The sequence below is a fragment of the Lissotriton vulgaris genome, chromosome 1_2 (genome assembly GCF_964263255.1).
Source record: "Lissotriton vulgaris chromosome 1_2, aLisVul1.2, whole genome shotgun sequence".
Taxonomy (NCBI): domain Eukaryota; kingdom Metazoa; phylum Chordata; class Amphibia; order Caudata; family Salamandridae; genus Lissotriton; species Lissotriton vulgaris.
In genome coordinates, this window is record NC_141686.1 from 331585245 (window position 1) to 331610115 (window position 24871).

At 47.3% G+C, this 24871-nt stretch overlaps 1 protein-coding gene across 2 annotated transcripts in view; it reads left to right on the plus strand.

Annotated features, from left to right (window-relative positions):
• Positions 1-269: 269 nt before the first annotated feature.
• The window catches only part of LOC147736668 (calcium-binding protein 1-like), a 383783-nt gene continuing 359181 nt past the window's right edge, over positions 270-24871 (plus strand). For both annotated transcript variants that reach the window (XM_086953803.1, XM_086953804.1), the window contains exon 1: positions 270-810. In XM_086953803.1, the coding sequence (XP_086809929.1) occupies positions 346-810 (465 nt within the window). In that variant the 5' untranslated portion in view covers positions 270-345. The remainder of the gene's footprint in view (positions 811-24871) is intronic.

Here is a 24871-nt window from a genome sequence, read left to right on the forward strand (position 1 = left end):
GCCAGAGAGAGAAAGACCTTGGATATCTAAGATGAAAGACATGCTGCAGCAGGTGGAGGCGTGAGAACTTACAAGAGGGTCAGGGGAGACAAAGAACACGCGTGAGCGAAAGAGTACCAGAGGGGAGAGGGGGGGGAGGGTCAGAGATAGGGAGTGAGGAGAGGGTGGCTAGTGGTGGAGCCTGAAGGGCCATAAAAGACAGAGCAGCTCATCTGGAGAGAGCCTAGAAGAGAGAGACATTGGGTGATAGAGTCAAGAAGGGCGCGCCAGAGAGAGGCCAGGACACAGTGAGGGACCTCTGCTCTCCACCCACGGGCCTCACCACCGCCACCTATGAGCTGAGGAATGTTTTTTTTCCTCCGCGAGAGCCAGAGAGCGAGTAGCGAGTCGCTGGACTCCTGGTCCTACAAGAAGCACTCTAAGGCGGCCATCAAGAAGCGCATCGAGAGCGCACGCCGCAAGCAGCAGCAGGAGAAGGAGAAGGCGGAGCAGGAGGAAGGCGGCGACAGCATGGAGGGCGGTGTGTCGGGTGGCTCCGGGCGTGGCACCCTCAAAGCCCGCACACTCAGTGCTTCGGAGCCGCGGGTGTCCGGGGCGACGCGGTGCCCCTTCCGCAATGCCATGAGCCTGGACGTGGGCGATGGACTTTCCAGCAGGAGTGACTGGGAGAAGGAAGGGGCCCAACTGAAGCATGGACCTCTCGGCAGGAAGGTTGGCCCTTCTGACAAGCCAGGTGTCACCACTTGCCCCACCAGCCTGATGCCAGAGGCCAAGGAGATGGTGCCCATTATCCACTCCTTCTTTGGGCAGGTAAGGACCTGGGCAATGGGGGGTCCTAGCTTGAGATGCTTCCTAACTCATAACCTTGTTTCAATGTTGTTTATTTCTATTTACCTGCCAGAGAGATGGTACCTAAGGAAGTTGGGTGGAGTTGGCCATTTGATATTTCAAACTCCAAACATGTCAGATCAATTCATACCATTAGAACAACTGAGAGTGGTTCAAGATTCCAGGCTGTGTGTGCTCTGGATTTGACCTTGGCCAAGTGCTTTCTAAGATTTGAGGCCACTTCAGAATCTACTGGGTCACCAGGGACATGAATGAGAGAGAAGTGACCCTCGTCTTCCAAAGGAAGGATGACCCTTGGTTCTCCTCTGAACAGGAGACCAACCTTCTGGGTTGATGTTGGGTTCCTCATCTTCCTATAAGAGAAGATGACTGTAGACCTCAGCACTCTTCAAGGGGTAGGACTGGTTGCAATAAACTTGTATTAGTCTGCACAACTGTTGAGCATAAACAACACCTTCTTGTGCAGGTGAACATGGAGGTCCTCATATTGACATCAGCAAAGGTACTCTGATTTGATGGTACGAGCACATGACCGAACGCGTTGGATCAAATCCCTACAGAGTCTGGTAATTTAAGAAAGATTTTCAAATAGCAATCTGTTTTAATGATGTAGTTGTGTTTTGCGGTTAGTCTTTCAATGTCTTGATAGTGTTTCCAGGGAGTGGGTTTCTCTTGGTCTTTTTTCACCACCAGTGTGTTCCTCTTGGCCTTGTTTATCCAGGTGGGGGTTCCTCTTGATTATTTTTTATCCAGGACTGGGTTTCTTCTGGTCTTGCTTCTCCAGGAGTGGGTTCCTCCTGGTCTTGCTTCTCCAGGAGTAGGTTTCTCTTGATCTTCTTTCTCCAGGTCTTAGTTCTTCAGGGGAGGGTTCCTCTTGGTTGTTTCTTCAGGGGTTGAAGGGTGGGGTCCTCTGGTCTTGTTCTCCAGGAGTAGGTTTCTCTTGATCTTGTTAATCTAGGTCTTGTTTCTCCAGGGGAGTGTTCCTCTTGATCTTTTCTCCGGGGGGTCGGGAAGCTTCTCTTGGATTTGGTCTCCAGAAGTGGGTTCCTCCTGGTCTTGTTTCTACAGGAGTAGGTTTCTCTTGTTCTTGTTAATCCAGGAGTTGGGTTTCTCTTGGTCATATTTCTCTTGTTCTTGTTTCTCCAGGAGTGGGGTTTCAGTTGGTCATTTTTTTTCCAGCAGTGAGTTCCTCTTGGCCTTGTTTATCCAGGACTGGGTACCTCTTGGTCTACTTTCTCCAGGTGGGGGTTCTTCTTGATTTTTTTTTCCCCAGGAGCGGGTTTCTCTTGATCTTGTTTCTCCATGTCTTGTTTCTCCAGGGGAGGGTTCCTCTTGATCGTTTCTCTGGGGGGCGGGTTTCTCTTTTTCTTTTTTCTCCAGGAGCGGGTTTCTCTTGATCTTTGTTTCTCCAGGTCTTAGTTCGTCGGGGGAGGGTTCCTCTCGATTGTTTCTTCAGGGGTTGAGGGGTGGGGTCTTCTGGTCTTGCTCTCCAGGAGTAGGGTCTCTTGATCTTGTTAATCTAGGTCTTGTTTATCCAGGGGAGGGTTCCTCTTGATCGTTTCTCTGGGGGGGCGGGTTTCTCTTTTTCTCATTTCTCCGGGAGCGGGTTTCTCTAGGTCTTGTTTATCCAGGTGGGGGTTCCTCTTGATTTGTTTTATCCAGGACTGGGTTTCTCTTGGCCTTGCTTCTCCAGGAGTGGGTTTCTCTTGATCTTGTTTCTCCAGGTCTTAGTTCTTCAGGGGAGGGTTCCTCTTGGTTGTTTCTTCAGGGGTTGAGCGGTGGGGTCCTCTGGTCTTGTTCTCCAGGAGTAGGTTTCTCTTGATCTTGTTAATCTAGGTCTTGTTTCCCCAGGGGAGGGCTCCTCTTGATCTTTTCTCCGGGGGGTCGGGGAGCTTCTCTTGGATTTGGTCTCCAGAAGTGGGTTTATCCTGGTCTTGTTTCTACAGGAGTAGGTTTCTCTTGAACTTGTTAATCCAGGAGTTGGGTTTCTCTTGGTCATATTTCTCTTGTTCTTGTTTCTCCAGGAGTGGGGTTTCAGTTGGTCATTTTTTCTCCAGCAGTGAGTTCCTCTTGGCCTTGTTTATCCAGGACTGGGTACCTCTTGGTCTACTTTCTCCAGGTGGGGGTTCCTCTTGATTTTTTTCCCCCAGGAGTGGGTTTCTCTTGATCTTGTTTCTCCAGGGGAGGGTTCCTCTTGATCGTTTCTCTGGGGGGCGGGTTTCTCTTTTTCTTTTTTCTCCGGGAGCGGGTTTCTCTTGATCTTGTTTCTCCAGGTCTTAGTTCGTCAGGAGAGGGTTCCTCTTGGTTGTTTCTTCAGGGGTTGAGGGGTGGGGTCCTCTGGTCTTGTTCTCCAGGAGTAGAGTTCTCTTGATCTTGTTTCTCCAGGGGAGGGTCCCTCTTGATCGTTTCTCTGGGGGGCGGGTTTCTCTTTTTCTTTTTTCCCCAGGAGCGGGTTTCTCTTGATTTTGTTTCTCCAGGTCTTATTTCTCCAGGGGAGGGTTCCTCTTGATCGTTTCTCTGGGGGGCGGGTTTCTCTTTTTCTTTTTTCCCCAGGAGCGGGTTTCTCTAGATCTTGTTTCTCCATGTCTTGTTTCTCCAGGGGAGGGTTTCTCTTGATCTTGTTTCTCCAGGTCTTAGTTATTCAGGGGAGGGTTCCTCTTGGTTGTTTCTTCAGGGGTTGAGGGGTGGGGTCCTCTGGTCTTGTTCTCCAGGAGTAGGGTTCTCTTGATCTTGTTAATCTAGGTCTTGTTTCTCCTGGGAGGGTTCCTCTTGATTGTTTCTCTGGGGGACGGGGAGTTCCTCTTTGTTCTCCAGGAGTGGTTTTCTCTTTTTCCTTTTTCTCCAGAAGTGGGTATCTCTTGGTCTTGTTTCTCCTAGCGGGGTTTCTCTTGGTCTTGTTTCTCTAGGAGTGTGTTACTCTTCGTCGTGTTTTGTCCATGTGTGTGGTCTCTCCATAGAGGTGAAGCCATTCTCAGTGTTCTGTTTGACTTTAGTTATTTCCCAACATGAAGTCGTAGTCCACGACTTCCAAAGTCCACCCATGATATACTAGCCATTAACCTGGCTTGTGTATCGTGGGTTTGTTTTTGCTCCTCATTCAGTTATTTAGAATAAATTCTGAAGGCAACACACCCAGAGAAATTAGTTCCCATCTAGTACAGGAGGCCGGTGATCACGGGGAGGATTGAGGAGACACAGAGGTGTTTACTTGGCCAACTTGGCCAATTCATGTAAAAGAAAGTCAGTCCTGCAGTGTGGTGACCGAGCCAGTATTGGAGCTTAGTCAAATCACAACTTCATCTCACCTGCAGAAGGATTCTGCTGAAACTTTGCTGGATTTTACTTTCAACTCAAAAGACAAACAACATGTTAAAGGTAACTTTAAAAATTCTAAATGAAAATCAACGTCAGTTTACATTTAAAGCCTGTAATATGTTAGGAAGTAAAGAATGTGAAAGGATAAAAGTAAAAAAAATAGTTTCCAAATTAAAAGGCGGAAAAGTTCAAAACATATCAAAAAGCTAGACAATCAAAAAATTTGAAACCTAAAAGTAAAAAAATCTATTTCCAGGTTGGAAATTTTGATAGGTTCCGAATCATGAGAAAAATGTTAAGGTACTACAATTTAGAAACTTTGATTTCCAGGTAAAATAAAGGTAGAAGGTTTAGTAAATAAAAACTGTTAGAACAAAACTAAAAAAATGTAAACAACAAAACATGTTAAAAAAAGAAAAAATTATATTGTTCAAATTTTAACATGCTGTCAAGTTTAACATTTAAAAAGCTAGAAGTAAAGGTGTAACATCTGTTGAAAAAGTTAAGTGCAATTAAGCGAAAATGTGAGGCAAAAAAATGTAAAATGTTGAAGTTAACAGTAAATAAACAGTTCATTTCTGACTCTAGAAGATAAAAATGTAGAATGTTCATTTACTTTTTTTTTTAATTAAGAACATTTTCAAGCAGAAGGGTTTCTGCTGTTCCAGCTGAGGAAAGAAACGCTTTGATTATATATTTATTCGAGATCTGGTCTCTATTACAGCACTAACACTATTAGTAGATAACAATGATGTTCATTGAACATAAGTTGCTTCTATTACACAACAGGCTGCAGACCCGTGGTTTAGTACAACCAGCGCTCCCTTTCTCTTCTAAAATACTTAACGCGACCAATAAGTCGAAAGAAATTTTCAGGATTGTGACTGAGTTGTGCAATGATGAGAGAACTTCTCCCCCGGTTGTCCCCTCACAATTGCTCTGCAACTCGCTGAATGACTATTTCAATGACAAATTAGTGTTGATTAAGGACACTCTATCCAAGCTTCCAGTTTGTGCCCCGATAGACGACACTTTTTTAAACCCTCTTACTTTGCATTCCTTCCCCTTAATCACTCACCAAACCCTTCAAGATTTGCTCACTAGAGTTAAATCAGGATCTCCTCAGGATGCCTGCCCTCCCCAAGTAATGAGAGAAATTGGTCGGGCACTCCCAAGTAGCCTGATTCCACTGCTCAACAACTCCCTCGCGTCAGGGAATGTTCCTAATAGTTTTAAACAGGCCTTATTGATTCCTTTGAAAAAGAAACCTGGCATTGACTCCTCAGACCTTTCTAATTATAGACCAATATCGTTACTGCCTTACTTATCCAAAATATTGGAGGCGCATATAACCAGCTGCCTATCAAGTTTTGTGGAAGCCTCTGGTTATTTACAACCCAACCAGGCAGGTTTCCGGCCTGGTCACTCTACTGAGGCAGTGATATTGGCCGTTCAGAATACTTTAAGGTCTAATGCAGACAGGGACTTGCACTAGGCTTTGGTGTTATTGGACCTGTCTGCGGCGTTCGACACGGTTGACTATACCATCTTGGTCAACCGTGTCGAACAGGCCGGTCTTCGGGACTCGGCCTTGGCCTGGCTCAAGTCCTTTATTTCTGGACGTACCCAATCGGTTCGACTAGGTTCTTTCACAGCCCCTAAAAAAATTTCCTTTTGTGGGGTTCCTCAAGGATCCTCCTTGTCCCCTTTATTATTTAATTTGTATATGCGGCCTCTGTTGTTCTCTCTACGAGAGTTTAAGGTTGATGTATATAATTATGCAGACGACCTGCAGCTGGTCTTTGTGCTAAACTCCCACAATGCTGCCGAGGAATTTCGAGCAACCATGTCTTTTATCCAGAGGTGGATGTCTCTAAACCACCTTAAGTTAAATCCGGGAAAAACAGGGCTCATTCTACCTGGGAAGAGTGAGATCAGTTGGAGTCCTAGTTTTTGGCCGTCGGACATGGGCTCGCCCCCAAAAAAATCCCGTACAGTAAAAAGTTTGGGAGTGACTCTTAGTGAGGACCTTACCTTGGTAAGTCAAGTCGGAACTGTGGTCTCCTCGGGGTTTTTTCAACTGAGGAAGATCAAGAAAATAGCACATCTTCTTACAGGTCTGGCCTTAATTCAGACAGTTAGTGCTCTAGTCCTGTCCCACATTGATTTCTCAAATGGCCTCTATCTGGGGGCGCCTATTGGCCAACTTAAAAGATTGCAATACTTGCAAAATCAAGCTGCGAGACTTATTTGCAAAGTCCCTAAGTGGGAATCAATTAGACATGGACTAGAGACCCTGCACTGGCTGCCTGTGGAACAGAGAGCCACATTCAAGGTGGGTTGCATTGTGTTTAAGGCTCTGGAGGGTAAGGGTCCCATGTTCCTTAGATTACTACTGCGCAAATATATACCTTCGCGCAGTTTGAGATCAATCCACAAAGACCTACTTGAGGTCCCCCGTTTCAAAAAGAAACGTCAGGGAGGCAGCAGTTTTCAATTTTTAGCCTCCTCATTGTGGAATTCCCTCCCTTTGACTCTGCGACATAGCAAGGACCTCCTTGCTTTTAGGAAGGCATTTAAAACTTTTCTTTTTTCCCAGGCTTATTGTAAACAGTGATTGTATTTCTTTTATGTATTGTTATGTTTGACTCTCTCACCAGCGCCAAGAAGCCCCTGGGCGTATGCGCGCTTAACAAATAATAAATAACATAACATAACATAACAGCGCTCCCCACAGCATCAAGTCGACATTTTGCTGATGACACATATATTTGTTTGCTTTGTTTCTATGCTCACAGACTCTTTCTACCCCTGTAGCACCTACAAAAGTCAAAATAATCCAGCCACATTCTGTTTTTCTTGCTCCTGCACCTCTCATCAGGAAACATCCTTTACCCCACAGTCAGAACAGTGACCTGCCTTTACAACAAAGTCACTACCCCGACTACGCCATTACAACGCATTACTTTACCCCGCAAGTCATTACAACGACTTGCCTTACAGGGTGGGTTGTAGGACTGCTGTTGGGTTTTAATTACAACACCGTCCCTGCGGGTACACCGAGTGGAGCTGGAATACTAAATTCTACTATTCCAAAGTCCAGCGCCCCCCTAAGGCAAGTCGTTGTAAGGACTTGCGTGGTAAAGTAATATGTGGTAACGTTGCAGTTGGGGTAATGATGGCGTTGTAAAGTCATGCAGGGTAAATGCATTCGGGGTTCCCTCACACATCCCCTCTCATCTTCCAACTGTGATCTGCTACTTCCTCGGTCACCTTCGCATCCCCTTCTCAAGGCCAGACTGACTATGGTGCAATCAGGCAGTGCCAGAGGGGCTGATCCGACAAGTTAGTGTGTGAGACTACTTTTTAAGGTTTGTGGCCTGGTCTATGCTTTGTTGCTGTGGTCTTTCCTGCTGATATCACCAAAGGCATTGCCTGGAGCAAGCACAAATGCATGCACTCACCCATACTTTGCCAAATACCCATGCATTAGGGGTCGTATTTATGAGAGGTTTGCGTTTTGCTTGCACCGCGCAATGTGGTACATGAATGCGCAAAGCTCTAAGTCACATTTATGAAGCCACGCTAAGCCACGTTGCGCGTCTTTGAATGACTTCAAAAATATGCAGTAACGCAACGCAGCACAAAGCTCAGCTTTACATTACTCTGAACAAGGGAGACCTCTATAGGCGTTGCGGTGGGTGCTAACACGCAAACCCCAAGGTAAACCCGTAATGAGGAGAAGTACTTTTTAACTGTCCTCTTTCCCCTCTTCCTATATTTTTCCTCTTTCTCTGTGTGCTGGATTTTGCAGCAGACAAAGAGGAAAAAGCCTCTGAGGATTGCGTTTGTGAAGGATGGTGCCCCTTCTTGCACAAAAGCCATCCTGCCTATAACACAAGCACCCGTGGACCAGAGTGCAAGGGCGCCTGCACTGGCGCTAGGCGGCTAAAACTGTGAGAGCAGAGGAAAAGGACAGGAATGCGTCATATTGGATAAATACATTCCTGCCCTGTCCCTGTGAAGCTGCTTGTGACCATGTGTCTTCACAAGTTCAGCCTATGCCCGTGCCTTTGCAAGTTCAGCCTATGCCCCTGTGTCTTTACAAGTTCAGCCTATGCCCCTGTGTCTTTACAAGTTCAGCCTATGCCCGTGCCTTTGCAAGTTCAGCCTATGCCCGTGCCTTTGCAAGTTCAGCCTATGCCCGTGCGTTTGCAAGTTCAGCCTATGCCCGTGCCTTTGCAAGTTCAGCCTATGCCCGTGCCTTTGCAAGTTCAGCCTATGCCCGTGCGTTTGCAAGTTCAGCCTATGCCCGTGCGTTTGCAAGTTCAGCCTATGCCCCTGTGTCTTTGCAAGTTCAGCCTATGCCCGTGCCTTTGCAAATTCAGCCTATGCCCGTGCGTTTGCAAGTTCAGCCTATGCCCGTGCGTTTGCAAGTTCAGCCTATGCCCCTGTGCCTTTGCAAGTTCAGCCTATGCCTGTGTCTTTACAAGTTCAGCCTATGCCTGTGTCTTTACAAGTTCAGCCTATGCCCGTGCCTTTGCAAGTTCAGCCTATGCCTGTGTCTTTACAAGTTCAGCCTATGCCTGTGTCTTTACAAGTTCAGCCTATGCCCGTGCCTTTGCAAGTTCAGCCTATGCCTGTGTCTTCACAAGTTCAGCCTATGCCCCTGTGTCTTTACAGGTTCACCCTATGCCCCAGTGTCTTAACAGCTTCAAAGCTGCCTAGTTGCAAATGTCGGCCACTTTTTTCGCTATCTGAATACGAACGGGGCCCAGGCCTATTGTCTGTCCAAGTCCACTCCTGTCGGCCTCCCAAACACCATTTAGGCAACGAAAAACCCTACAATGCTCAAGATGGCTGACATTATATGCACTTATTAGATTAATTACCCAATGGAACCATAATTACTGACCAAAACCTCCAGTTATTGCATTGTCTGATTTGTGCCACTTGATGACATATTTATTTACCGCTGATGAATTATTCATGATTCACTGATGAATTATTCATCTTCCACTCAATCACATTCCCTCCCGTAAGTTGTTGTGCCGACAATTGACCAATAAAGAAGCTGTGTCACACAAGTCAGTGTTCAAAGTTCTCAGCTCTCCAATAACAAATGTAACATTGTGTGAAAATAATGTTACATTTTGTACTTAAAAAGTTTAAAATGTAACAAGAAACAAATTACAGAATCCCACTAAGGCCCTGGAGAGGAAGACAAGTTACAAGGAAAGCCTCAGGAGTTCTGGGTAACACAACACAAGGCCCGAGAGGAGCAGACACATGCACAAGGTGCAGGAAGCTGGGTTTCTGTTGCAGTAACCCCCCCCCTCCCTCCACCTTTTGCCAGACCACTGATGCACTTTGAATTGATGTGCCCTGGGTACCTGCCGATCAGTGTCCAGGGCCTGTGTTCTTTCCCAAAACAGTACCTAGTACCCCCAATTTCATCTCTCTGGCCACATGTCAGTGCCTTGTAAAAGGCGCCATGGGTACCGAGGGCACTGTTGCCAGAGAAGGCCTCTAAGGCTGAAGCACTCCTTGTGCCACCCTTAGGGGTCCTGTACCCTTACACTCACACACTGCCTTTGCAGACTGCGTGTTTTGGTGCAGAACAAAGGGAAGGGTCGACATAGCACACATCCCTGTGTGCCATGCCTACAGCACACTGCCCTGGCATAGGTCAGCCACCCCTCTAGGTGGGTGCACTATACCAGTGGTGGGGGTACAGTTGCATGAGCCCTGTGTCCTGTGCCCCTACAGTGTCTAGACCAAATCTTAGACATTGTAAGTGCAGTAATGCCATTAAGAGTATATGGTGTTGGGAGTTTGTCATTCTGAACTCCACAGCACCATAATGGCTTTACTGAAAACTGGGAAGTTTGGTACCAAACTTCCCAGCACATTAAACCAACACTGATGCCAGTTTGGGATTTAATAAAACAAATGCACTCAGGGGGCATCTTAGAGATGCCCCCTGCAAAAAGAGTCTAGAAACAAATCCTTTCCTGGCAGAGGTGTTCACACTTCCCCCAGGTCCGGAAAAGCTATCTATGGTAGGGGAGCTTCAAAGGCCTGGCAGCCTTTGAAGTGCGACCCCTAGCCTCACCAGCTACGAGGACCAGGCCCCCTTCCTGTATCCTCTCCCTTTTCAGTGGGAAGACAGGTGGGAAAAATGAACCAGGCCTGAAGGTATGCCCTCCTCTGTCGACCCCACTCCTCGGGTGACGGAGGCGAGGTGAAATCCACTTTTTAGCACCTGCCATCATGCAGATAGCAGGCACTCCCCAATCAGGATTAGGGATTGTGCCCACTTCCCCCACGTGGGGAGAGCAAACTAAGGGTGTAGTCACCCTAAGGTCAGTAGCCCTTGGCTACTGACATCGAGACCCCTATAACGCCCCCTAAAAACAGTATTTAAGGGGTAGCCCTGAACCAAGAAGACAGATTCCCGCAACCTACAAAGAAGGACAAAAGAAGGCGCCTAGCAGAGGAGGCTGCAGAGAAGAACTGACTAGGACCCAGCCCTACCGGCCCATCTGCAGCTTTGAAAGATGCTGTGCAAAAGTCGTCTTGTCCAAAACCAGCAACCCCCATTGAAAACAACAGGGCACCCGATGTCAAAAGTGCACCCTGCACCCAGCCGCCCCTGCGCCCCGGCGGGTGCACCTCTTGTCCTAACTCAGATCCCCTTTGCCCTGAGCCTAACACGAGCAGCTTTGCTCCCACATCCTTTTGGCCTGCTCACGAGCAGCCACCAACCCGAGGCCCCCTATCCCCTTTGGATAATATTGGGCCTCAGCACTCTGCACCCGTCCGCCCTAGTGCAGCTGAGGGTGCTTTGAGAGTGCATCCTCGACCCTGGGGGAACCCTGCTTCTAACTCCAGAATACCAACTCCCACAAACTTGTACTTACCTGCATACCGATAACTTCATATCCTCTCATAGGATTGCATTGACTGCTTTCCTTGAAAATTAGTGTGGAGTTGGTTTGTATGAAACACTGATTTACTGTAGGAAATGTCCCAGTGTGATATCTAGGCATAACACACTGAGTAGAAAAAGTAACTTAAAAAGTAATCTTAAAAGTAACGCACAAAGTAATCTGTAAAGTTACCGAAAAGTAATTTCAAAACATTCTTTCCTGTAATTCAATCAACTGCATTTGAACCAGCTTTCAACTGTAAAATTTTGCAAAGCATTTATTTCACTTACCTGCATCAGGCTTGGCTTGGTTCTAGAAATAAAATAACTAAATAATATTTGTGATACAAACAAATTTGTCTTCGTTCAGTCTTTGAGTGAGTGACATCATTTGTTGCTTCACACTACCCTCTGATAAAGCCTGACTGCTCGCCCACACTACCACAAATAGAGAATCCACTCTAACATCTGTAAGCCTTTGGGGATCCACTGGGCTCTGTGCACACTATACTAGACTTTGGTATAATATATACAGAGCCAGCTTCCTACACAAGGAGACACAGGAAGAGCGATTGAGACACACAGGTACCTGTACAAAGACCCTGGACCTGGGAAGAGCAGACAAAGGTACAAGGAGACACACGAGGAGGGAATGACAGACACCTGCACACAGACACAGGGTCTTCCTTCTTGTTAAAGACCTGGCTGAGGATTCTGCGTCTTCCCTGTCCACAAGAAAAAAGAAAAAGCATTTGCAATGCAATAGGTCTCACAATACTAAAATTCTGAACTATTGGCGTTGCAAATATTAATGCAACCCCAGTAGCTCAAACTTTCATTGCATTGCACATGCCTGTTTGTACTGCACCTCTGGTACCTTCAATTGTTCAACCGATACTGTGGCATGATGGATAAAACTTTTCTGCCTTACTGGGGACCATGAAAAGGAACAAGTATGTTAAAACGAGACCCATGACGCAGGCAATCTTAGAGAGCTCAAATGATTTCACAAACTCAAGAAATTACACATTGTGACTCTGATCTAAAGTTTTCCATGCACACTATTTAAAAACCTGCATGTTACCGTTATTTTATTCACCAACAAAAACAGACCGAAGTTAGCATCCCTAATTGGGTCGGGTCAGGGATGGTTTGGGATTAAAATTCGTCCCGGGCACGCAAAAAAAAGTAGCCTCATTTGCATATTGCCTTTCTGCAAAATCCTGCTTTGGCGAAGTTTTATAAAAAGAAGTGGGGGGAGGGTCTCTGACAGAGGCCTGTTTTCTTAACTTTACTTAGATTTAAAAAAATGCACGGATCAGTTACCACTGGTAAAACACACCTGAATTGAAGTGAGGCCACTTCTGTTCAGCCCCTCTGCCCACGCTTGGTAGGCACACATTAATTTGCCGGTCTAGCGAGAGAAAGGGAGTGACACCTCTGCCCCTTGATAAAGGGGGGTACTGGATGCCCATCTGCTTCCAGAAAGACCACTCAGGGTCCCACTTGGCTTCTGGTGGCATGCTAACACAGACACCACCCAAATCGGCCCCCAGGCTGCCCAAAAAAGCAGCCCACCACTGGATCTCAGATACCGGCCCCTCGGCCATTGCCCAAGTGCCTGCGTTACCAATCCGACCCAGGGTCGGAAGAATGCATTCATGAAGAAATTGTGGCACACATGGTTAGTGCCACGAATTTGAAGGTCTGGAAGGAAGGAAGGAAATATTTTGCAAGTTTCTGCTCAAACTGACCTGCAAAAGTTCATACTTTCAAGAGTATCTCCTGCCTGCAATGTTCACATATCCTCTTCAAGGAGACACACTCACAAAAGCTGATCTTGTGCCAGTTGCCGTGCATTGCTGCCATCTTTCTTCCTGCTGGATGGCATTTGACACCGGGTGGCACCGCTGCCTGGCTTCTGCTACTCAGTAATGGGGCCGGAGAGTGAGGGTGCCGTATGAGTCCGGGGTAGCAGCAGCACTGGAAGGCGTAGAGCGTGTCAGCTACTCGGAAAGTGCAAGCGCAGTATGGGCACTGTTCAAAATTAAGACATTTATATTTGCGTGGTTAGTAAATGCAAACGAACTGCACGGAATGAGAAGCGAAGGGCAAAACCAACACAGACACTAAAGCAACAGGGACCCAAACACCGTGGATCCCAAAGGCACTGCAGCACAGTTAATAAATGCAAATCAAAGGCAGGGCATGGGGAGGGAAGGGCAGAGGCAGAAGCAACACAGACACTAAATTATTGCAACGCTGGTTATAAATAAATAGAGGTGCATGCCCATGCTGTGTGGGAGGTGAACAAAAAATATTCCAAGTATTTGAGGCAGGAAAGGAAAGGCAGCCATCAGCTAAACGCGAGCAGTGCTCCAGGAAAGCTGAGCACCAGTGCTGCTATTGTCCTGCCAGCAACAGCTAACAGGAGAAAGTCCTTTAAAAAAAATGGTGCCTAAAGGTTGTTAATTAAATCTGCACAGGATCAGCACAAGTAAAAAGGCCAGTCCTCACGGGAGGTTACAAAAGTAGAAAAGGCAGTACTAATAAGGGGCTTCTAAGACTATTCACAAATCAAAAGCAACCATTTACAAAGGACAGTAACAGGAGCCAATTGAAAAGATGGGCGGAAAATGGGTGGAGTTTCAGATTCATACTGAAATACAGCATGTCTCGAAGAGTCAGCGCAAGCGTTGCCTAGGCGAGACCTAAAAACAATATTATGTGATTGAGCGGTATGAGAGAACTACAAGTGTTAAATAAAGTTGCAGACTTCCACTATGTTCATGCTTTCTCACCCTGTCGCGCCATTCTTCTGCCCTCCTCCTCCCAGTGCTTAATTTGTATAAAAAGAAGTGCCAGGGCCAGGAAGCCACTGTAGCTTGCATCACACAGTGCCTTCGCAAACACTGCCAATAAGAATTGCTAAAGCTGCAGGTAATAGTGACTTTTAATCAACACCCTCACCCCACCCCAGGATAGCACGATTTTGCAATTTGCAAAAAAGGTAGCATATTTGTCACTTTTATAAAAATACCAAAATTTTTACAAAAGTGCCCCAAAATTAGTATTAATCAAAAATAAAAAAAAATCATGGGATGATCTTCTCTTTACTGGTGCTGTGCCCCTTGAGCAAGTGAATGTGGGCGAGCAGCAGGCTAGTAGGTAGCAGAGGTGTTCACGTGCTCTATGGCCTGCCTGCCTCTCAAAGGCACAGAGTCACCTCCGGTGCAACAAGCTTGTAGCCCACCTCACACATATGTGTGCACCTTGCGGACACGTCTGCTGGCTGTTGAAAGGCTCTCATACCCCCACTCTCCACTGTACGCCTCTCTTTCGGGTCACCTCTTGTCTTCTGTTAACCCCTAACCTCCCCCAGGTCTCGTGTATTTTATTTATTTTTATTTTTTGCATGTTTTTGTGTGCTTCTGCTGCCGCCCCCTTGCCCCATCCCCTACTGCCCTGCATATGGCAAGGAACGGATGTTTTCTAATGACAGAAAGAGCAGGTTTCATATTGCAATCTGGTCTCTTTGGCATCAGACACCCTCCAGTTTCAGGTGCTCTGCTGATTGAAACTCTGCAAGGTTAATGACTGTGACATAGCACATTCTCCAGCAGTGACAGAGCGCAGGCCTTGCAGTACTTTTTGTGACCGGCACTTTTTTTAGATTTTAGGAACCACATTTTGCTGTTATTGGCTGCAAAATTTGCCACCCAAAACCCCCAAATCATGGGTGGAAGGCTGGGGGCGGGGGGGTATTTTTATGTTTATTGAATGAAAAACAACTAGTGTGTTCACCTGGAAAGCAGTCAAACAGCGCCACAATGTGGCAAAATATCATAAGTGCTGGTGTTGACAATTAACTGCCAGTGCTGAGCACCGGAAAGCACCAGCTCAAAATAAGCACTGCCTCCTTCTGTAGTACTCCCCCAGCTCCTTCGCTCTCTCCCCATCCCCATCTGTTTCCGTCAAGAATCCCCCAATATGACATCACACCACTGTTCACTTTTCATTGTCCTTTTAAAGGTCACACTTTGAGGCAGATAGACATGAAGAGACAGACACCAAGACCAAGACATTAAAAAGCACACATAGGAACAAGAAACAGAACCCTGGGAGTGAGAGGGACACCCACACATTGGGAATCACAGGCAATTCCAGACACTGGAAATCACAGGCACTTCGAGACAGTGGACATCTCAAGCACTTCCACACTGTGAGAATCACAGGCACTCACTTCGAGACAGTGGAAATCGAAGGCATTTTCACACAGTGGGAATCACAGGCACTTTGAGACAGTGGAAATCACAGGCACTTCCACACAGAAGGAATCACAGGCACTCACTTCGAGACAGTGGAAATCACAGGCACTTCCACACAGTGGGAATCACAGGCACTTCCACACAGTGGGACTCACAGGCACTTCAAGACCGTGGAAATAGAAGGCATTTCCACACAGTGAGCATCACAGGTACTTTGAAATAGTGGAAATCACAGGCACTTCCACACAGTGGGAATCACAGGCACTTCCAGACAGTGTAAACTTTAGGCACTTCCACACAGTGGGAATCACAGGCACTTCCAGACAGTGTAAACCTCAGGCACTCCCACACAGTGGGAATCCCAGGCACTTCCACACAGTGGGCATCCCAGGCACTTTCACACAGTGGGAATCACAGGCACATCCACAGAGTAGGAGTCACAGGCACTTCCACACAGTGGGAATCACAGGCATTTCTCAGAGTAGTAATCACAGGCACTTCCACACAGTGGGAATCAGAGGCAGTCAGCTGCTGACCTCTGGGCCCTCAATCCTAGTCAGTCTGCCTTTAAAAATGCAATCAAAAAATGTGTGAGATCGATATCTCTCGCTACTGATAAAGCCCTCCTCACGAAACGCAGCCATTCTTGGGCAGTAGTTAACTCCTACAAACAAGTATCTGCAGCTATGTATTTTTCCACCACATTTTCACTCCATCTAAAACGCAGTTTCATTGCCCTAAGAATGGGGGACTGGCGCTTTCTTCAAAATCTACCCATCTGGCGTCGTACGGAGGAGGATACAACCTGTAGAGGATGTGGGTTAGTGATAGAATCAATTTTGCACGTGGTCTGCATCTGCCCTATCTTTAATCCCCAACGCAGGTGCTTGCTCAGTTGAGAATGGAACAGGTTGGGGGTTTGGACCTGTAGGCACGCCATCATTGCCGCTTTGTCTATGGACAATACTGTTTTAAATATAAAATTTGCTAAATTTATTCAGCAAGCGTATCGCAGCCTTAATACAAAGAAAACTGTAACAGAATCCATAATGACCAGGTGGGTCTCAACACAAATTGAAACCCTGTAGTATGTATCTTTATGGTTTGATTTTATTATTGAATATGATGGGAGATGTTTGAGACACGCCAGGTCATGTTTTATAAAACAGTTTAAATTCTTACTTTTTATGCTTTTTATGCCTGTACGGGTTTCTCTTTTAAACTATTTTTCTCACAAAACTGTACACAATGTGATTTGGGAAAAACTTTTAAAGATATTGTTTTATATCTAAATAAAGATTATTACTTACAGAGGCATTTCCACACAATAGGAATCCAAGGCACTTCCACACGGTGGGAATCCCAGGCACTTCCACACAGTGGGACTCACAGGCACTTCCACAGAGTGGGACTCACAGGCACTTCCACAGAGTGGGAATCACAGGCACTTCCACAGAGTGGGACTTACAGGTACATCCACACAGTAGGAATCACAGGCGCATCCACTGCATCTCCCCCTAGCTCCTGGGCATATCTGCAGTGGTAAGAGGCCAGCTGTAGTGTGGAGTGCCCACCTTTGCTTATGCCTCCAGCTGCTGAGTGTTGCTGCAGTGGTAAGAGGCTGGCTGTGGTGTGGAGCAACCTCTACTCTTCCACCACTTCGTCTGGCTCCAGCTGATGGGTATTGCTGCAGAGCTTAACTGCTGGATATGGGGTGGAGTGCACACCACTGCGTCTGCTTCCAGCTGCTGGGTGTTGCTGCAGTGGTAAGAGGCCTTCTGTGGTGTGGAGCGCCCATCACTGTGTCTGCCTCCAGCTGCTGCGTGTTGCTGCAGTGGTAAGAGGCTGGCTGCAGTGTTGGGCGACCGCCACTCTTCCCCTCCATTCTTCTGACCAGCATGGCTCACATTTCTTTCTATCCTGTAGCAGTTCTGCTCCTCCACTCACTCCAGAATTCTTTGAGACATGCCACATCAACATCACAGGATCTGATCTCCCAGTCTCGTTTTAGGTCTCGCATTGCGAAGCAGCGCATGCGTTGCACGCCAAGTCGAGATCTATTGTTGTCGACTTAATTGCCAAAGGGGGGCAGGAGATTTGCACACGTCCGGACAGGAGATATGCACTCAGCGGCGTTTCAACACAGCGCGTGCATGGCGCGCTATCACTTTCCCTCCCTCCCTCGGCGTTTCAGCACAGCACGTGCATGATGTGCTTCCTCTTTCACTTTCCCTCCCTCCCCCGTCAGCTCCAGATTATGTCTGTAAGCCAACGCCATATCTCTAACATGGTTCCCTAGCTTGTTAAAATTGATCCAGCGACGAGACCAGACCAGCGGCTCAGCTCAGCTGAACCCCCACATTTTAACCGTCCATTGCATCAAGACTCTGGGGGTGCCAGCTGCATGCCGGGGTCGGCTTGGCACAACCTGTAGACTGCAACCCTATTAATTGCTGTCATCAAACTTGTTTTAAATATCCAGGTCTTTAGTACAATGTTTAGTGTCCGACTTCGCACCCAGTTGGACTGTATGACTCGAACCAGTCCGTGTTTAAGTTTCTGAAGCCAACAGATAAGCGGAGCAGACTTCAGCGGTTTCCCCATGGACCCCAGCTACAAGACACTGGTCGGGGTTTGGTCAGATTTCTGCATGATTAATCGCTCAATCAGTCAATCAAAATCACTGATCCTCGTAATGATTCAACCTCAACCAGACTCAGACTGCAGCTTTGGAGGGAGGTTACAAAAAAGGTAAACATAGCTCTATTTCTCCTGCAAGAACGGAGCACTGATTATTGAATATCGATTTACCAGCACTATTAGCAATCATTTGTACATCACAACCAGATGTGAAATTATTATGGAATTGGTTACAGCAGTGTGAGAATTCAGACTAGTCCATTTGGAGCGCATGTTGCATATAAACATTGTTCAGTAGTTTTGGGGACACTTATTGGAAGCTAAAAAGAGCCCTGTTCTTGGTTACTGGACATTCTGCAATAACCCCGAAGACAAATCCAATAGTGTCACACATATCTGTTCTACGAAGATAAACTATGTCTTGTTTGTTGAAGAGTTCCTATCTCAATGACAGTGTGAGGGAATTGTGATATGCGTCTACATTGCAAGGGGATACTTACAATTACATGTAATTGCTATTTGTTTCTCTGTCTCTCAATTTGATTTACCCATGAAGACAATTAAGTGTCCCTGTCTGGACCATGCCCAAAACTGCAAGCTTCTGCCTAGCACAAGTGGAGTGGTGTGGCTCACTGGTTAGAGGCGGGAGACCAGGAAGCAAAGAACGGGCCGGGACCAGGGTTCAATTCCCGACGCGGCACGGTCGTGGACCAGGGTCAGCGGACTCGATAATTCTCGCCTCGGTGCCTACTCTAACAAGGGATCACACTCGGCAACTCTGGGCATTAGCTTGCCTCATCTCTACAACGGCCCCCCACATTCGCCGGGGATGCCTGGTTTCACCTTGGAGATACTCAGTAGGGACCATCTCACAGGGATAGCCAGGACGGGTTCCCCAGCGGTCTACAGCGCCACGACGCCTCAGGGCAGCAGTGCGCTTTACAAGACACATTACATTACATTACACTACATTACATCAAATATCTGCTCTGTATTCCAGCCAGGCTGACGATCCGTGTGACATTGGGCAACCCTTCAGGGACCCCAGAAGTCCCATAAAGATCGGGGAAAGCACAACGAGCACCTCGTGGATGGTTCTCCTGCCTTGCTACCATCCACACTCCGTAATTACCATCTCGAAACACGATCATTTGCGCAGTGGATTGTTCTAAGTGTCAAAGCAGGACCTTGTCATGCAGCCATCCCCAGTAGTTACCTCTGCTCATAAGTGAATACTAAGTATACAATGTATTGTAATCTGCAGTAATAGCGCTTCTTGGGTCTTCAAGGCACTCATTCTGCGTGAGACGGCTTTGTTTGGTGATCGTTTTGTGGGCTTTTTTATTTGTTTTCTTTTTTGAATGTCTGTTTTCTGTGTAATCTGTGCCTGCTTATTGTGAAGTGAAATTTGTGTGAGTGTTTGGCGTGTGTCTGCTTCCCTCACATAAACATTACTCTAGCCCAGAGGTCTTCAAATTTTTGTCTGCCGAGCTCCCCATCTAAACCTTTTTACATGTAGAACCCCCCCGCCCCCACCACCACCAACACCTGACAAAAAAGTTCTGGAAGCTGGTACTCTGCCTCATTGATGGCCCTTCCCTCCTGCAGAGCCCAGGCCATATAGGGCAAATAATATAAATAAAGTAAGAGTGTTTAGTAAACTGAAGTTTTTGTAGTGCATGTGCTTATTCTAAAGTGCAAAAGTCTCCAAGAAAAAAATTAGCACAAAAAATTACATTGCTGCTTTATTTTTTACATAAAACACAAGATTTAGGATAGATTAGCAAAAACACTCCCACAACACAGGTGTGGGAGTGCATGTTTTGCTTCGCAATATTTGTGATATTAGGCCTGTGGACTCAGCTCCAGGGATTGTAACATGTGAAACAAGCACCAGCGACTTTAATCAAGGTCAAATTAATTTTTTGTATGTCACTGGTAAATTAAGTGATTTTGCCCGGGATCACAAGATGTTGAGCCGATACCAGGACTCGAACCCGGGTCCCCAGAACCACAGTTAGCACCTAAGGCATTAATGCCAAATCCGCTCCTCCTTGAAACATCCAACGTTCCCACTAGTAGTGGGACGAAGGGAAAGGAGCGAGGCTTTAAAAAAATAATACAAAAAGCTCTTCGCTCTTCCCTCCCGGAGAATGGAATCTTCAGGAAGGTACAACCGTTGTAAATTCCTTGCAGCAAAACGTACTCCGACGTGTTAAGCAACATGGGGCGCAACTATTCGGGAGGGCTATGACTAAGACTCCCAGCCAGGGCTGGCACTAACACTGATCGCACACGAGAGAGGGAGAAGTGAGTGAAGTGTTGCATGAGCAGGGTGAGTACTGTGCTCGTGTGACTGCAGGGTGAGGTACAGGGGGAACTTGTGTGACTGCAGGGTGAGGTACAGGGTGAACAATGCAAGAGCATTGTGAGTGCAGTGATCACTGCCTTTTAAAGGTCACACTTTGAGGCAGATAGACATGAAGAGGCAGACACGAAGACATTAAGAAACACACATAGGAACAAGAAACAGCCCTGGGATTGAGAGGGACACCCACACAGTGGGAATCACAGGCAATTCCAGACACTGGTAATTACAGGCACTTCGAGACAGTGGACATCTCAAGCACTTCCACACTGTGGGAATCACAGGCACTCACTTCGAGACAGTGGAAATCGAAGGCATTTTCACACAGTGGGAATCACAGGCACTTTGAGGCAGTGGAAATCAGAGGCACTTCCACACAGTGGGAATCACAGGCACTTCCACACAGTGGGACTCACAGGCACTTCGAGACCGTGGAAATAGAAGGCATTTCCACACAGTGAGCATCACAGGTACTTTGAGATAGTGGAAATCACAGGCACTTCCGCACAGTGGGAATCACAGGCACTTCCAGACAGTGTAAACTTTAGGCAGTTCCACACAGTGGGAATCACAGGCACTTCCAGACAGTGTAAACCTCAGGCACTTCCACACAGTGGGAATCAGAGGCAGTCAGCTGCTGACCTCTGGGCCCTCAATCCTAGTCAGTCTGCCTTTAAAAATGCAATCAAAAAATGTGTGAGATCGATATCTCTCACTACTGATAAAGCCTCCTCACGAAACGCAGCCATTCTTGGGCAGTAATTAACGCCTACAAACAAGTATCTGCAGCTATGTATTTTTCTACCACATTTTCACTCCATTTAACCCCTTGCGTGCGGCGGGAATTCCCCGCCCATGCTGACTCCGCCTTGCGCGGGCGGAGTCATGACGGAACGGTTCCGTCATCAGCACAGCTCACCCGTAGCTGATGACGGAACCGCTCCGTCATCAGCATGCAAGGGGTTAAAGCGCAGTTTCATTGCCCTAAGAATGGGGGACTAGCGCTTTCTTCAAAATCTACCCATCTGGCGTCGTACGGAGGAGGATACAACCTGTAGAGGATGTGGGTTAGCGATAGAATCAATTTTGCACGTGGTCTGCATCTGCCCTATCTTTATTCCCTAACGCAGGTGCTTGCTCAGGTCAGAATGGAACAGGTTGGGGGTTCGGACATGTAGGCACGCCGTCATTGCCGCTCTGTCCACGGACAACACTGTTTTAAATATAAAATGTTCTATATTTATTCAGCAAGCGTATCGCAGCCTTAATACAGAGAAAACTGTCATGGCTTCGCCACAGACTTTTTAGATTAAAAAATGTACTGTAACAGAATCCCCAATGACCAAAAGGGTCGCAACACAAATTGAAACCCTGTCGTATGTATCTTTATGGTTTAATTTGTTATTGAATACGATGGGAGATGTTTGAGACACGCCAGGTCATGTATTACAAAACTGTTTAAATTCTTACTTTTTATGCTTTTTATGCCTGTACGGGTTTCTCTTTTAAACTATTTTTCTCACAAAACTGTACACAATGTGATTTGGGAAACACTTTTAAAGATATTGTTTTATATCTAAATAAAGATTATTACTTACAGAGGCATTTGCACACAATAGGAATCAAAGGCACTTCCACACAGTGGGACTCACAGGCACTTCCACAGAGTGGGACTCCCAGGCACTTCCACAGAGTGGGACTCACAGGCACTTCCACAGAGTGGGACTTACAGGTACATCCACACAGTAGGAATCACAGGCCCATCCACTGCATCTCCCCCTAGCTCCTGGGCATATCTGAAGTGGTAAGAGGCCAGCTGTAGTGTGGAGTGCCCACCTTTGCTTATGCCTCCAGCTGCTGAGTTTGCTGCAGTGGTAAGAGGCTGGCTGTGGTGTGGAGCAACCACTACTCTTCCACCACTTCGTCTGGCTCCAGCTGATGGGTATTGCTGCAGAGCTTAACTGCTGGATATGGGGTGGAGTGCACACCACTGCGTCTGCTTCCAGCTGCTGCGTGTTGCTGCAGTGGTAAGAGGCCTTCTGTGGTGTGGAGCGCCCATCACTGTGTCTGCCTCCAGCTGCTGCGTGTTGCTGCAGTGGTAAGAGGCTGGCTGCAGTGTTGGGCGACCGCCACTCTTCCCCTCCATCCTTCTGACCAGCATGGCTCACATTTCTTTCTATCCTGTAGCAGTTCTGCTCCTCCACTCACTCCAGAATTCTTTGAGACATGCCACATCAACATCACAGGATCTGATCCCCCAGTCTCGTTTTAGGTCTCGCATTGCGAAGCAGCGCATGCGTTGCATGCCAAGGCAAGATCTATTGTTGTCGACTTCATTGCCGAAGGGGGGCAGGAGATTTGCACACGTCCGGACTGGAGATATGCACTCAGCGGCGTTTCAACACAGCGCGTGCATGGCCTCCCTCGGCGTTTCAGCACAGCACGCGCATGATGTGCTTGCTCTTTCACTTTCCCTCCCTCCCTCATCAGCTCAAGATTATGTCTGTAAGCCAACACCATATCTCTAACATGGTTCCCTAGCTTGTTAAAATTGATCCAGCGACGAGACCAGACCAGCGGCTCAGCTCAGCTGAACCCCCACATTTTAACCGTCCATTGCATCAAGACTCTGGGGGTGGCAGCTGCATGCCGGGGTCGGCTTGGCACAACCTGTAGACTGCAAGCCTATTAATTGCTGTCATCAAACTTGTTTTAAACATCCAGGTCTTTAGTACAATGTTGAGTGTCCGACTTTGCACCCAGTAGGACTGTATAACTCGTACCAGTCCGTGTTTAAGTTCCTGAAGCCAACAGATAAGCGGAGCAGACTTCAGCGGTTTTCCCTTGGACCCCAGCTACAAGACACTGGTCGGGGTTTGGTCAGATTTCTGCATGAATAATCGCTCAATCAGTCAATCAAAATCACTGATCCTCGTAATGATTCAACCTCAACCAGACTCAGACTGCAGCTTTGTAGGGAGGTTACAAAAAGGTAAACATAGCTCTATTTCTCCTGCAAGAACGGAGCACTGATTATTGAATATTAATTTACCAGCACTGCTAGTTCAAGTTCTACAATTTGTATAGCGCACTACTCACCCGGAGGGTCTCAAGGCACTTGAGGGAGGGAGGTGCTTTACTTATCGAAAATCCAAGTTTTTAGTTGCTTTCTGAAGGAGAGGTGGTTCTGTGTAAGGCGGAGGTGGGTGAGGAGGGAATTCCAGGTTTTGGCCGCTAAGTAGGAGAAGGATCTACCCCCCATGGTGGATCTGTGGATGTGCGGAATTGCGGCGAGGGCTTGATTGGATGATCATAGTTGGCGGGAGGGGGTGTAGAAGGAAAGTCGCGTGTTGAGGCATTCGGGTCCTAGGTCGTAGAGGGCTTTGTGTGCGTGGGTAAGGAGACGGAAAGTTATTCTCTTGTTGACAGGGAGCCAATGGAGGTCTTTCAGGTGGTCGGAGATGTGAGCTTGTCGAGGGATGTCCAAATGAGTCTGGCTGAGGCGTTTTGGATGCGTTGGAGTTTTTTCTGTAGTTTGGTTGTGGTTCCGGCGTAGAGGGTGTTTCCGTAATCCAGTCGGCTTGTGACCAGTGCGTGGGTGACCGTTTTTCTTGTTTCGGTGGGGATACAACGGAATTTTTTTTGGAGCATGCGTAGGATGTTGAAGCATGATGATGAGATGGCGTTGACTTGTCTGGTCATCGAGAGGGAGGAGTCCAGGATGAAGCCCAGGTTACCTGCGTGGTCCGTGGGACTGGGTGCGGTTCCCAGGGCCGGTGACCACCATGAGCCATCCCAGGCAGAAGGGGATGATCCTAAGATGAGGACTTCCGTTTTGTCCAAGTTTAGTTTTAGGCGGCTGTTCTTCATCCACTCGGCTACTTCTTTCATTCCTTCGTGTAAATTGGTTTTGGCGGTGTTTGGGTCTTTGGTGAGGGAGAGGATCAGCTGGGTGTCATCTGCGTAGGAGATGATGTTGAGGTTGTGTTGGCGCGCGATGGATGTGAGTGGGCTCATGTAAACGTTGAAGAGGGTGGGACTGAGTGATGATCCTTGTGGTACGCCGCAGATGACTTTGATGGCCTCTGATTTAAAAGGGGGGAGGCGGACTCTCTGGGTTCTTTCGGCGAGAAACGAGATGATTCAGTCCAATGCTTTTCCTTGTATTCCGACGTTGCTGAGGCGTTGTATGAGGGTGCTATGACAGACTGTGTCGAAGGCTGCGGAGAGGTCGAGTAGGATGAGGGCAACTGTTTCTCAGTTGTCCAGTAATGTTCGGATGTCGTCGGTTGCTGCGATGAGGGCGGTTTCGGTGCTGTGTTTGGCTCGGAAGCCGGGCTGTGAAGGGTCGAGGGATTTGTTGGATTCAAGGAAGGCTGCGAGCTGACTGTTGATGGCTTTCTCGATGACTTTGGCTGGGAATGGGAGGAGCGAGATGGGGTAGTAGTTCTTAAGTTCGGTGGGGTCTGCTGTGGGTTTCTTCAGAAGGGCGCTGAGTTC